The following is a 12,030-nucleotide window of genomic DNA, read 5'->3' as shown; positions in this document are numbered from 1 at the left end:
CAGAGGTTGTGTTCTTTCCACCCACGGCTTCTCCCCTGAGAATCTCTGTGGGGAGCTCCCTGGGCAGGCGGAGAGCTGACCCTGGCAGGCGGCAGAGTCCCTGCCCCGGCACACAGCCCCCGGGGTGCAGGGACCCTGCTGGCAAGGACAGCCCTGCCCACCCCTGCCTGCACACCTATCTTCAAACCTCAGACCAATCCCTGGGAGAAGGCAGCTGACCTTCATTGTCCCTCTGATGGTGCAGTGGGGCATCCCTGCTCTGAAGCACAATGTCCTTCAACACACCAGAAAAGCCAGGAGAGCCAACCTGACAGCTCCTATCAGCCATGGCATGTGCAGGTGTAGGAGACATTGCCAGGAACTCATCTGCATTGCCCCACAGCCACAGACTTACCATGGGAAAGGCTGTGAAGGGTTCTCCCCCGGTGAGCTCTCTCCTGTCCTCCCACCCCAGACTGCCTTTACCTCTCTCTCCCTTCTCTCTTCTGCCCTCGCTGCCTGCAGGCAGTGCCCTCAGCCCTGCTGCGCTGTGCAGAGGAGCTGCTCCTGGGCAGAGCTGTCTCTCTGCAGCGCTGCCCGCTTGCCAGGAGCTCCCTCCGGCCCAGCAGCCCAGCCCAGATCAGCAGCAGAGGACCAGCCCAGGGCAGCAGCTTTTCTGTCTCCTCTGGGCTCCCTGGAGGTGTCCCTGGGGCTCCAGGGGAACCTGCTGGGAAACAAGCTGAAGACATCACTGATGGTTTCTCCCTCAGCTGGGGTGAGAAATTTCCATCCAGCAGTTTCAATTCTCAGTCAGAGAAAGAGTGAGGTCCAAGAATACTTTTTTTTTTTTGTTTTAGTATTAGAGAGAACACCCAGACAATGCCAGGGAGCAATCTCCTTTTCCTGTTAGAAGGGAAGGCATTAGCTGAGTCAATGGAGGTTTCTCAGCCTGGGTTTGTAGTCCCTGGGGCTACAACAGGAGTTAGCTCCATCCCATGCCCACCACAAACCCCCAGCAGGTGGCATTCCTCTGGCCTCACTTCACAATAGCAAAAAATCTGCTTCTGCATGTGAGCTCCTGGTCTCAGCTCCCTTGTGAAGTAATGGAGAGGGAGGGCAGGAGGAAGATTTTTGGACACAGACACCTGGGGATATCTTTGGTGGCAGGGGTGACCAAGAGGCATGTTGGGAAGTGCAAGCTCTAGTGGAGCAGTTCATAGAGACAGGGCAGCATCTGGGGGCATCTTGGTGGAGGCTGGTGGGAAAACCCTTTGGCCAACTTCAATGACACAAGGTGTCCACGTGGAGGACAAGTGCCCCTGAAACTCTTCCTTCTGCCCAGGGCAGCCCATAGAGGGATTCAGCTGACCAAATGGAGTCATGTGGCACAGGCAGAGCTCAGTCTCTCTCCTTCTCTTCTCCATCAGCTGTCTTTTCCACATGTCCCTGGAGTACGATGGCAGTGGTCTCACGTGCATCCCTTCATTGCCTGACCTAATTCAGGGCAGCTGAACCTCAATTTAGTTTACAAATTCCGTCCTGTAGTGCTCAGGGAGGTGCAAGGGCTGTTCAGAACAACTGCATGTGGCTGACAGGGACAGCAGAGGTCCTGTACAGGAGACCCGTTCCCATCCAGCCTGGCTGTGTGACAGGCATCACCCCAGGGCATCTCAGACAGAGTGGGTGCCTTTGGGCCGGTGACTGAATCCCACCCCTGCAGTGGCACAAGCTCTGTCCCTTCTCTCTCCAGAGACTCTGGGCAGCGCCTGAACAGCAAACACATCACACCAGGGCCTCCTCTCGTGTTCCTTCACTCTCAAACTATGCTGGATCTTCTCTCTTGAATTTTTTAGCTATCCCCTTGATGATACAATCATGGATCAGGCCAATGGTTTTCACAGTGAGCCTGAATCACTGCATGTCCACACCAAGGACATTTTCAACATAATCTTATTCTTGAGACCAGCTTGATCTCCACCACAGAGCTTGCTCCCTTTGTGTGCATCTCATTTCTTCTTCATACTGCCATCTGCCACCCACTTCAGCATGTCTCTGCTCTGAAGCAAAGCCTTTGCACAGCTGAGGTCTTGGGGCCTTGGAAGCAGGTTTCCCTCTTGCGAGTCTGCTCTCAGCCCAAGTGTGCCAGAGCTGAGGTGCTGCAGCCCAGCCATGCCCCAGGGCCTTCAGGCTGGGCACAGAGAGGAGGGGCTGGAGCTGTGTGTGCCATCTCTTCATTGCACTTGGAGGGAAGAAGAGCTGAGTGATGTTGGGACATCTGCCATGACTGGGGTGCTATGATGGGTGGGTACAGGATGATCAGGAGGGCAGAAATTTTGAGAGAGGCTTGCCCTCAGGGTGAAGGACCTGCTTAGATTTGTGGAGCTCCTCTAGGTGATAAATAAACTGGGTGAACCCCTGTGTGTAAGGGTCAGAAAAGAGACCGGTAAGGGTTACATTGTGGTGGGAGACAACAAACCTATTTACATCACCTTGGTAACTTTAATTGCCCTGGCATTCACTGGAAGGGGACCACAACTGCTTGCAAACTGTCCTGGAGGCTTCTCGAGAATATTGGTCAAGACACAGCTAAGGATCCCAGTCTCTATAGCACAGCTGCCCGATTGGCCAACAATGGTAATACTCATCTGCACCTGTTAATTTCAAAGAAGGTAAGAGCTGGACACGGACGTTACAAGAATGTCAGCTTTGGCTATCGTGTCCATGAAATAGCGGGGTCTGCCCTCCCAAAGGGAAGGAGAATACAAGAGTGTAGGTGCTAGACCTTGGAGGAGCAGCCTTTGGCTTAGTCTTGTGACTTTTAGTCGGGGAGCCCATGTGAGTGGCACAGAAGGACAGCAGAGCTCAGTATACCTCATCTGCAAGGACAGCATCTGTCAAGTAGGAGAGTGTAGTCATACCAATAGTCAGAAAAAACAAGCCCAGCTGTCAGGAGAGGAGCTTGGGGAAACAGGAAATTCATGGGGAAGCTCCATAGAGAAAATGAAGCATGAGAGATGTGGATGCACATGTTAAAACAAAGGAAGAATTCAGAAATACAGTTGGTTTAGAAAAGCCACAGGTCCTATTGAGCTGACACTTGCACGGAAGTTCAAGGGCACAAGGATGAGCTGTCACTACTCCAGGAACTTTTGAAGAAGAACTGAACATAATGGGTGGCCATTGCTGAATTTGGTAAGAGCATGTGTAGATAGATCTGAGATTTTCTGTGTTCTCTTCTCTCCTCCTTCTTCACCAGCAAGGCCTCTCAGTTCCATGTGCCTAAGAGGCAAAACCCCACGCAAAAGCCAGCAGTGGATGGAGACCAAGTCTGGGGGTACTTAGCTAAGGTCAACCCTTAGTAGTCCATTGGAGCAGATGGGATGAATCTAAAGATGTTGGGAGAGCAGCCCAATGTCACAAGAGGGCTGCTGTGATACATTTTGGAAGGTCGTCATGACTGAAGAATCCACATGCATTGTAGGGACGTCACAGGCATTGGCAAAGCCTCAGAAAACCACAGTGCTGGAAGGAAGGAAGCAGGCACAGGCGTAGGAGTGTGTAGCTGTGGTGGGGATGGCCAAGGGCCTTGGTGGGGCTTTGACACCCCAACAGAACTGAGACCCTTGTCTGCTTAGCTATGGCTTCTGTCTCTTCCACTGTGCGCCATGAGAGGACACCAGATTCTGACATCTCCGGTGCATTTTTTCTCCTCGCCTGCCCTCCACAGAGCCTGGGACGTGCACTACTGCTGATCTGCACCTGGTGTTACACAGTCCCACATTGCATTGCCCCCAGGAAGTGCTCAGAGTATTTGGAGAGGCAAAGGATACCCCTCCGCAGGGGATGGGGCTGTGGGCTTGACCACTCTGCTTGGTGAAGCACATCAAGGGCTTTCACAGGGGTCACGGAATCACAGAGTTTCAGAGTTGGAAGCGACCTCTAGAGATCATCTAGTCCAACTCCCCTGCTAAAGCAGGATTGCCCAGAGCACATTACTCAGGACTGCATCCAGGCGGTCTTCAAAACCTCCAGAGTAGGGGACTCCACAACCTCCCTGGGCAGCCTGGGCCAGTGCTCTGTCACCCTCACTGTAAAGAAGTTTTTCCGTGTATTTGAACAGAACGTCCTGTGTAGTAACTTGTGCCCATTGCCCCTCGTCCTGCCACTGGGAACCATTGAAAAGAGCCTGGCTCCATCCTCCTTCAACCCACCCTTTAGGTACTTGTATGCCATAATAAGGTCTCCACTCAGCCTTCTCTTCTCCAGGCTAAAGAGTCCCAGCTCTCTCAGCCTTTCCTCATAAGGGAGATGCTCCAACCTCTCAGTTATCTTAGTTGCTTTATGCTGGACTTGTTTCAGCAGTTCCCTGTCCCTCTTGAACTGGGGAGCCCAGAACGGGACACAATATTCCAGCTGTGGCCCCACCAGGGCAGAGTAGAGGGGGAGAATGACCTTCCTCGACCTACTGGCCACACTCTTCCCTATGCAGCCCAGGATGCCATTGGCATTTTTGGCTACAAGGGCACATTGCTGGGCCATGGATAATTTACCATCTGTCAGGACCCCCAGATCCTTCTCCTCAGAACTACTTTCCAGCAGGTCCACCCCTAACCTATACTGGTGCCTAGCATTCTTCCTCCCCAGGTGCAGGACCTTGCCCTTGCTCTCGTAGAACCTCATTAGGTTCTTCTCTGCCCAGCTCTCCAGCCTGTCCAGGTCACGCTGGATGGCAGCACAGCCCTCTGGGGTGTCAGCCACCCCACCCAGTTTGGTATCATCAGCAAACTTGCTGAGGATACACTCTGTCCCCTCATCCAGGTCATTGATAAATATATTCAACAAAATTGCACCGAGTATTGACCCCTGTTGGACACCACTGGTTACAGGCCTCCAGCTAGACTCTTTGCTGCTGATCACAACCCTCTGAGTTCTGTCCTGCAGCCAACTCTCAATCCACCTTGCTTTCACCTCATCTAGCCCATACTTCCTCAGCTTCCTAATGACGATGTTATGGGAGACAGTGTCAAAAGCCTTGCTGAAGTCAAGGTAGATGACATCTACGACTCTCCCCTCATCCAGCCAACCAGTTATAGAAAAGCTATCAGATTGGTCAAGCATGATTTACCCTTGGTAAATCCATGTTGACCACTTCCAATAACTTCCTGTTCCTCAACGTGTTTGGAGATGACAACGTGATGAACATACAGATGTCTATGGGACCTGATGAGATGTATCTCGGAGCCTTGAGGGAATGGGCTGATGTAGTCGCCAATCCACTCTCCATGATATTTGAAAATTCATGGCAGTCAGTGAAGTCTCTGTGGAAAGGAAAACAGGGCACCCATTTTTAAAAAGGGTGGAGAAAAGGACCCTGGGAACTCCCAACCTGTCAGCCTCACCAATGTGCCTGGAAAGGTCATGGAACAGATCATCCTAGAAGCTATGCTAAGGCCCATGGAGGACAGGGAGGGGATGCAAGGCAGCCAGCATGGCTTCACCAAGGACAAGTCCTGCCTGACCAACTTCGTGACCTTCTATGCTGGAGTGACTAAATCAGTGGACAAGGGAGAGCTACAGATGTCTTCTCTGTGGGATTCTGTGGGGTCTTTGACACAGTCCTCCACAACACCCTTCTCTCTAAATTGGAGAGAGAAGGATTTGATGGATGGACTGTTCAGTGTCTGAGAAATTGTTTGGATAATGGCATCCAGAGGGTAGTGGTCAACAGCTCAATGTCCAGACAGAGATTTGTGACAAGTGGTGTCCCTCAGGGGTACTGTATTGAGACCAGTAAAGTATCTTCATCTTCACCAACATAGACAGTGGGAGTGAGTGCACCCTCAGCAAGTTAGCAGACAACACCAAGCTGAGTGGTGCGGTTGACATGCCTGAGGGACAGGATGCCATCCAGAGGGACCTGAACAAGCTGTAGAAATGGGCCCATGTGAACCTCATGAAGTTCAACAAGGCCAAGTGCAGTATCAGTGCAGGTTGGGGGATGAGGGAATTGAGAGTAAATCTGCCAAGAAGGTTTTGGGGGTACTGGTGGATGAACAGCCAGGCATGTGTACTTGCAGCCCACAAGGCAAACCGTATCCTGGGCTGCATCAAAAGAAGCATGGCCAGCAGGGTGAGGGAGGGGATTCTGCCCCTCTGCTCTGCTCTGGTTAGACCCCCCTGCAGTGCTGCCTCCAGTTCTGGAGCCCCCAACATAAGAAGGACATTGACTTGTTGGAACGGGCTCAGAGGAGGCCACGAAGATGATCAGAAGACTGGAGCCCCTCTGCTAATGAGGACAGGCTGGGAGAGTTGGGGTTGTTCAGCCTGCAGAAGAGAAGTCTCCAGGGAGACGTTGTGGCCTTTCAGTACCTAAAGGGGCTTATGAGAAAGATGAGGACAAACACTTTGGTTCAGCCTGTTGTAATAATGGTTTTAAAGTAAAAGAGGGTAAATTTAGACTAGATATAAGGAAGAAATATTTTATGCTGAGTTTGGTGAAACACTGGCACGGGTTGCCCAGAGTGTACCACGATGCTCTGTCCCTGGAAACATTCGAGGTCAGGTTGGAAGGGGCTGTGAGCAACCTGATCCAGTTGAAGATGTCCCTGCTCGCTGCAGGGGGTTTGGGCTAGACGACCTTTCATGGTTCCTTCCAACACAAACTATTCCATGCTTCTCCAATTCTATGACAAGAAAATGATGAAAGCCCTAGAGGGCATGACTTGTTTGTTCAGCTTAGAGAAGAGGAGCCTGAGGGGTGACCTCATTGCTGTCTTCAGTTTCCTCATGATGGGGAATGCAGAGGGAGGTGCTGACCTCTTCTCTCGCATCCGTTGATAGGATACAAGGGAGTGGCTTGAAGCTGTGTCAGGGAAAGTTCAGACTGGCTATTGGAAAAAAGTTCTTCCCTAAGAGGGTGGTCAAGCACTGGAACAAGCTCCCCAGGGAAGTGACCATGACCCCAAGCGTGCCACTGTTCAACAAGCGATGTTACAATGCTCTTAGATCCAGGCCTTAACTTGTAGGTTGCCCTGTGTGGAGTCAGGAGGTGGACTCGATGATCCTCATGGGTCCCTTCCAACTCAGGATGTTGTACGACTGTATGATGCCCATCCAGTTCCACCTTGTCTGTGAGTAAGAGTCCAAACGCAGCCAGCTCATCAGCTTTTTCTGCCAGAACCTGTCTCCAGCATCCTCTGCAAATCTCCTGGTCTGATTCTTTCCAGCCCCGCTGACCTTGCAGCAGATTTTGCGGTGCTTACGCTACCCATGTAACCCAGGACTGGTGACTACAAGGCTTCCTCCGAGGCAAGGCTCTCCGCACTCTACGCTCCCCTTAGCACAGAGCACACCTCCACCACCTCATCACCCTGCCTGCCTTCCTGAGGAACCATACCCATCCACGGCTGCCCTCCCACCGCTCAACCTGTCCCACCACAGCTCTGGAGGCAGGGCAGAGACAGATGCTGGTAAAGAGGAGGCGGCTGGATGTGGGATGTGGAGCTGGTCAGAGATGATGACTCAGAGGAAAAGAAGCTGAGAAGCAGGCAAAGGTGACCCAAATTGAAGTGTTGATTGTGAGGTCACTTCTTTTACAGGACCCTGACTGGCCAGCAGCTGGGAGGAGCCATTTTGAGGGAAAGCAGCACATCACGGAGCCGCCTATCCCAACAGAGAAAAAACAGGGGCAGAGTAAAATTCGGGGCAGAGGGGAGGGACTCTTGACTGCTCATGCAACCATCAACTCCAGGTGAGCTTTGCCTTTTCTGAAAACACACCCGTGTGACACAGGCAATAAATATCAAAGTCTTTTCTGTAGCCTGTCCTTGCTGTCACTTCCTAACGGCTGTGTCAAGGCCACTGCCAGTGCACTGTCCCACCACTGGCCCAGCCCTGCTGCCCCAAATGTGGTCCCATGGCCCTGCTGCACAGGAACTGCAGAGGGTAAGTTCATTCAGGGGTGGAGAGATGTACCCCTGGCACAGTCCCCTGACAGCCCTCAGTGCTCTTTCCATATCAGCCTTCCTGATTGGGCAGCCTCCCCCAGTGCCCTAGTCACACAGAAGCTGCCCCGAGCTCATTCTCTTTCTCACGTCTTATTTCTGACACACGTGTGGTGCCCCGTTCTTCTCCAGGGACATCCAGAGAGGGTTCCTCCCCACAGAGTTTTTTCCCCAGCTGACCAAGTCTGTGCTACCTGGGCAGACATTCCTGGTTCCCTCCTGGGGCTCCCTGCAAGGCCTCAAGCTGGTGGTGCCGCTTTGCAGAGCAAGGCGGTTGTAGAGCCCTTGGGCCACAGGGTGACCCCACACTGGCTGGGCTGGTCAGGCTGGGGAGCGGACACTTCCCATGGGGCTGTGGAATATCACAGGACATTCCAACTCTCTCTGGGAGTGTTCAGGGCTGTCACGGGGTCCAGCCCATGGCTTCTTTTGAAGGGGACATGAATCACTCCCCAGTCTCCCTCATGCCTGCTGTGTCCCCGCTGCTTATCCTGACATTGCAGAGCCCTCATTAGACCTTACTGGTCTGTCCTTCCTTTGCTTTTACCTTATTGTGAAACTCCACCCACTGTGCACCGAAGAGAAGGCACATGGTGTTTCTGGAGACTTCATGTGCTCTCCTGGTGGCTCCTGATACTTCCCTGAAGGACAGGAGTCTGTTAGTAGCCCTTCCACATGTGAGACAGCCCCCAGCAGGTGCCTCTTGACCGTTCAGGATCTCCAGTGGCACTGGGCACTCACAGGTCAAGGCTCAGTCCTGTCCTCATTCCGTTATACAACACCCCATGCTCTCATCCCCCAAGTCCATTCAGCACCCAAGCACATCACCAAGGCCTTTTAGCCTGCAGCTCCCTGAGTGTATTGTGTGCTCCACTTCGGGGAAAAAAAGCCAAAGCTTCACACACAGTACTGGTGAAAACCCCTTTTATTACAAAGATGCCACAAAGGAAGCCACTATCAGTGTGGTGATAGACTCAATTGCAGGTCTCTGGGTAAGACAGACTGGGTTCATCCTCTGAAGAAGTGGGACAAAAGCAACTATTTGTGGACAGACAGGTTTATTACTGACACAATGACCACAAGAAAAAAAAAGCCTGAGATACATATAAAGTCACTGGTGAAGAGAGGTGGGCAACTCATTGTTGCTGAAGTATACTGGTAGAATCAGTTTCTTCAGGGCATCCTTGATCTCCTGGTTCCTCATGCTGTAGATGAGGGGGTTCACTGATGGAGGAACGACTGAGTACATGACTGCCACCACCAGATCTAGAACTGGGGAGGACACGGAAGGGGGCTTCAGGTAGGCAAATATGCCAGTGCTGACAAATACGGAGACCACGGCCAGGTGAGGGAGGCACGTGGAAAAGGCTTTGTGCCGTCCCTGCTCCGAAGGGATCCTCAGCACGGCCCTCAAGATCTGCACATAGGACAGCACAATGAAAACAAAACACCCAAAGACTAAAAAGGCAGTAAGCACTAGAAGGCCAACTTCTGTGAGGTGGGCATCTGAGCAGGAGAGCTTGAGGATGTGGGGGATTTCACAGAAGAACTGGTCCAGGGCATTGCCCTGGCAGAGCGGCAGTGAAAATGTATTGGCCGTGTGCAGCACAGCATAGAGAAACCCACTGCCCCAGACAGCTGCTGCCATGCGGACACAAGCTCCGCTGCCCAGGAGGGTCCCGTAGTGTAGGGGTTGGCAGATGGCAATGTAGCGGTCATAGGCCATGACAATGAGGAGAGAAAACTCTGCTCCAAGCAAGAAGATAAGCATAAAGACCTGTGCAGCACACCCTTGGTAGGAGATGGCCCTGGTGTCCCAGAGGGAATTGGCCATGGCTTTGGGCACAGTGATGGAGATGGATCCGAGGTCCAGAACAGAGAGGTTGAGGAGGAAGAAGTACATGGGTGTGTGGAGGCGGTGGTCGCAGGCGATGGCGGTGATGATGAGGCCGTTTCCCAGGAGGGCAGCCAGGTAGATGCCCAGGAAGAGCCAGAAGGTCAAGAGCTGCAGCTCCCGTGTGTCTGCAAATGCCAGGAGGAGGAAGTGGGTGATGGAGCTGCCATTGGGCATCAGCTGTTTCTAGTATGGGGGCTCTGTTGAAGGAAGGAAAAGACAGGAAAAATAAGGACAGACTTCTGTGAACAAAGCCACTCCATTGTCATAGAAATCACCCCAGTTGAAATGCATTTCCTTTCTCTGGTTGATGCTGGCTGAGTGTGATGTGAGGAGCAGGTCCTCTGCCCGTGTGCTGCTGAGGAGTCAGCCCTGCTCTGCTGCAGTGGGTACAGGGGAGCCGTTTTGTGACGGCTCCCACGGTCACAAGGGGTGTCAGATGTAATCCACCTCTCATGGAAAAGTTCAGTATCTGCTCTCAGGACTATTCAGAGTGTTGGCTGCAGAGCAGAGGCTTAGCATGTCCTTTTAATAATTTTGTCTGATGTTTTATTTTCTGTGATAACATCTCAGGAATGTAGAAATCCTCATTTTGATAACTAATCGCATTATGATTCTTGAGATGGAGCAGACAAAAGGGCCGATCTCTCTGTGGCTTAGAGCAAACTCAGGAGAGCTGCTGTGTCCATCAGTTGTTTTCCTGTATCTGCCCTGCACTTTCACTTGTGCTGCCTTGAACATGACTTCACACACAAATTACTCTTTTAAAAAACCCAAGAAACTGAACACGTACAGGATCAGGGGAGCACTTGTTGAAAGGGCACATCTGCGCACTCTTCTCTGTCCCAGCCCAGAGATGGAGCTGTGATGGAGAGAGCAGGACACAACTACTCCCCGAGAGAAGCAAAGCACTCTGAGAGGAGAGTGCCCACCCCCGAGGAAAGGCTCAGCACTCCCCAGGACCCGACGGCAGAGCTGTGCCTCACTGGGGGCAGCTCGCAAGCCCCGCAGGACCGGCAGAGCAGGCAGTCGGGGTGCCGCAGAGGAGATGCTCTGAAGAGAGAGTGCTCTCACGTCCCAGCAGACAGCACCCAGCAGACACCTCCATGGAGGAGCCCAGGAGAGCTGGCTGAAGGCAGCCTCCCCCCGGGCATGTTGGCAGTTTCCCCCCGGCCCTTGCCCCTGTCTCTGCTGCCTGGGGCTGTCCCTGCCAGGAGCTGTTGCTCTGTCCCCAGGTCTCCCCCTGCCAGTGCTGCCAGAGCCCATCCCACCCGCTGTGTGCTCAGCTCTGCCCTGCAGCCCCCTCCCAGCAGCAGGGCACTGCCCAGGGCCAGCTCTGGCTGGGCAGGCTCCCGTGGGGACAGCAGAGACACCGGAAGGGCTGCAAAAGCCACACTGATGCTGCCTGTGAGCCACGGAGTGGTGATTCCTGACACTCCGTGGTTTATTCATCTCTAAGAGAAACAGATTCAGAATTTCACTGCCTCCTCTTGCACTGTCAGATGAATTTCTGTGTCCCATTGTCCATGCAGGGAACCCCAAGTATAAGACAGGAAGAACAGGTCCCTTCCCTTTCAGGCAGCCCCCGCCTTGCTTTGCTGCTTGAAAATTCCCCTGGGAATCCCCTGCAGTGATATGGATCTGTGAACAGCCCTGACCCACACAGCACCCTCTCCACAGCAGGACCCTGCCCTGCCAGAGGTTGTGCTCCTTCCACCCACAGCTTCTCCCACAGAAGCTCCGTGGGAGCTCCCCGGGCAGGCGCAGAGCTGACCCTGGCAGGCGGCAGAGTCCCTGCCCCGGCACACAGCCCCCGGGGTGCAGGGACCCTGCTGGCAAGGACAGCCCTGCCCACCCCTGCTTGCACACCCACCTTCACACATATTCACATTTCCCAACAAGAGCCCTACGTCCCCCCTTACAGATCCCACAAGCTGTGGGTTATTCCAGCGTTAGGAGATGCCTCCAGCAGCTCCACCGGCATTGCCCTGCACCCACAGACTCACCCTGTGCAGCACTGCCAAGATTTCTCCTCCAGTGAGCTCTCGCTCCTCCTCCCAGTCCTGACCACTGTGAAGCTCTTTCTCTGCCTCGCTCATCTCCCTGAGGTCCCCTGGCACTGCCCTCAGCCCTGCTGCGCTGTGCAGAGGTGCT

General features: G+C 53.2%; 1 protein-coding gene across 1 annotated transcript; it reads right to left on the bottom strand.

Moving 5' to 3' along the window:
* Positions 1 to 9,093: 9,093 nt before the first annotated feature.
* Positions 9,094 to 10,053, bottom strand: LOC309684273 (olfactory receptor 14C36-like; the record flags this gene model as incomplete). The annotated part of the gene is made up of 1 exon (XM_082500204.1): positions 9,094 to 10,053. The coding sequence occupies one exon, from the start codon at positions 10,051 to 10,053 to the stop codon at positions 9,094 to 9,096; it is 960 nt and encodes a 319-aa protein (XP_082356330.1).
* Between the last annotated feature and the right edge of the window lie 1,977 nt (positions 10,054 to 12,030).

Source organism: Vanellus vanellus, assembly GCF_965231255.1.
Source record: "Vanellus vanellus genome assembly, contig: HAP1_SCAFFOLD_45, whole genome shotgun sequence".
Classification (NCBI taxonomy): Eukaryota; Metazoa; Chordata; class Aves; order Charadriiformes; family Charadriidae; genus Vanellus; species Vanellus vanellus.
Note: the sequence above shows the minus strand (reverse complement) of the source record. Positions and strands in the feature narration are given on the sequence as shown.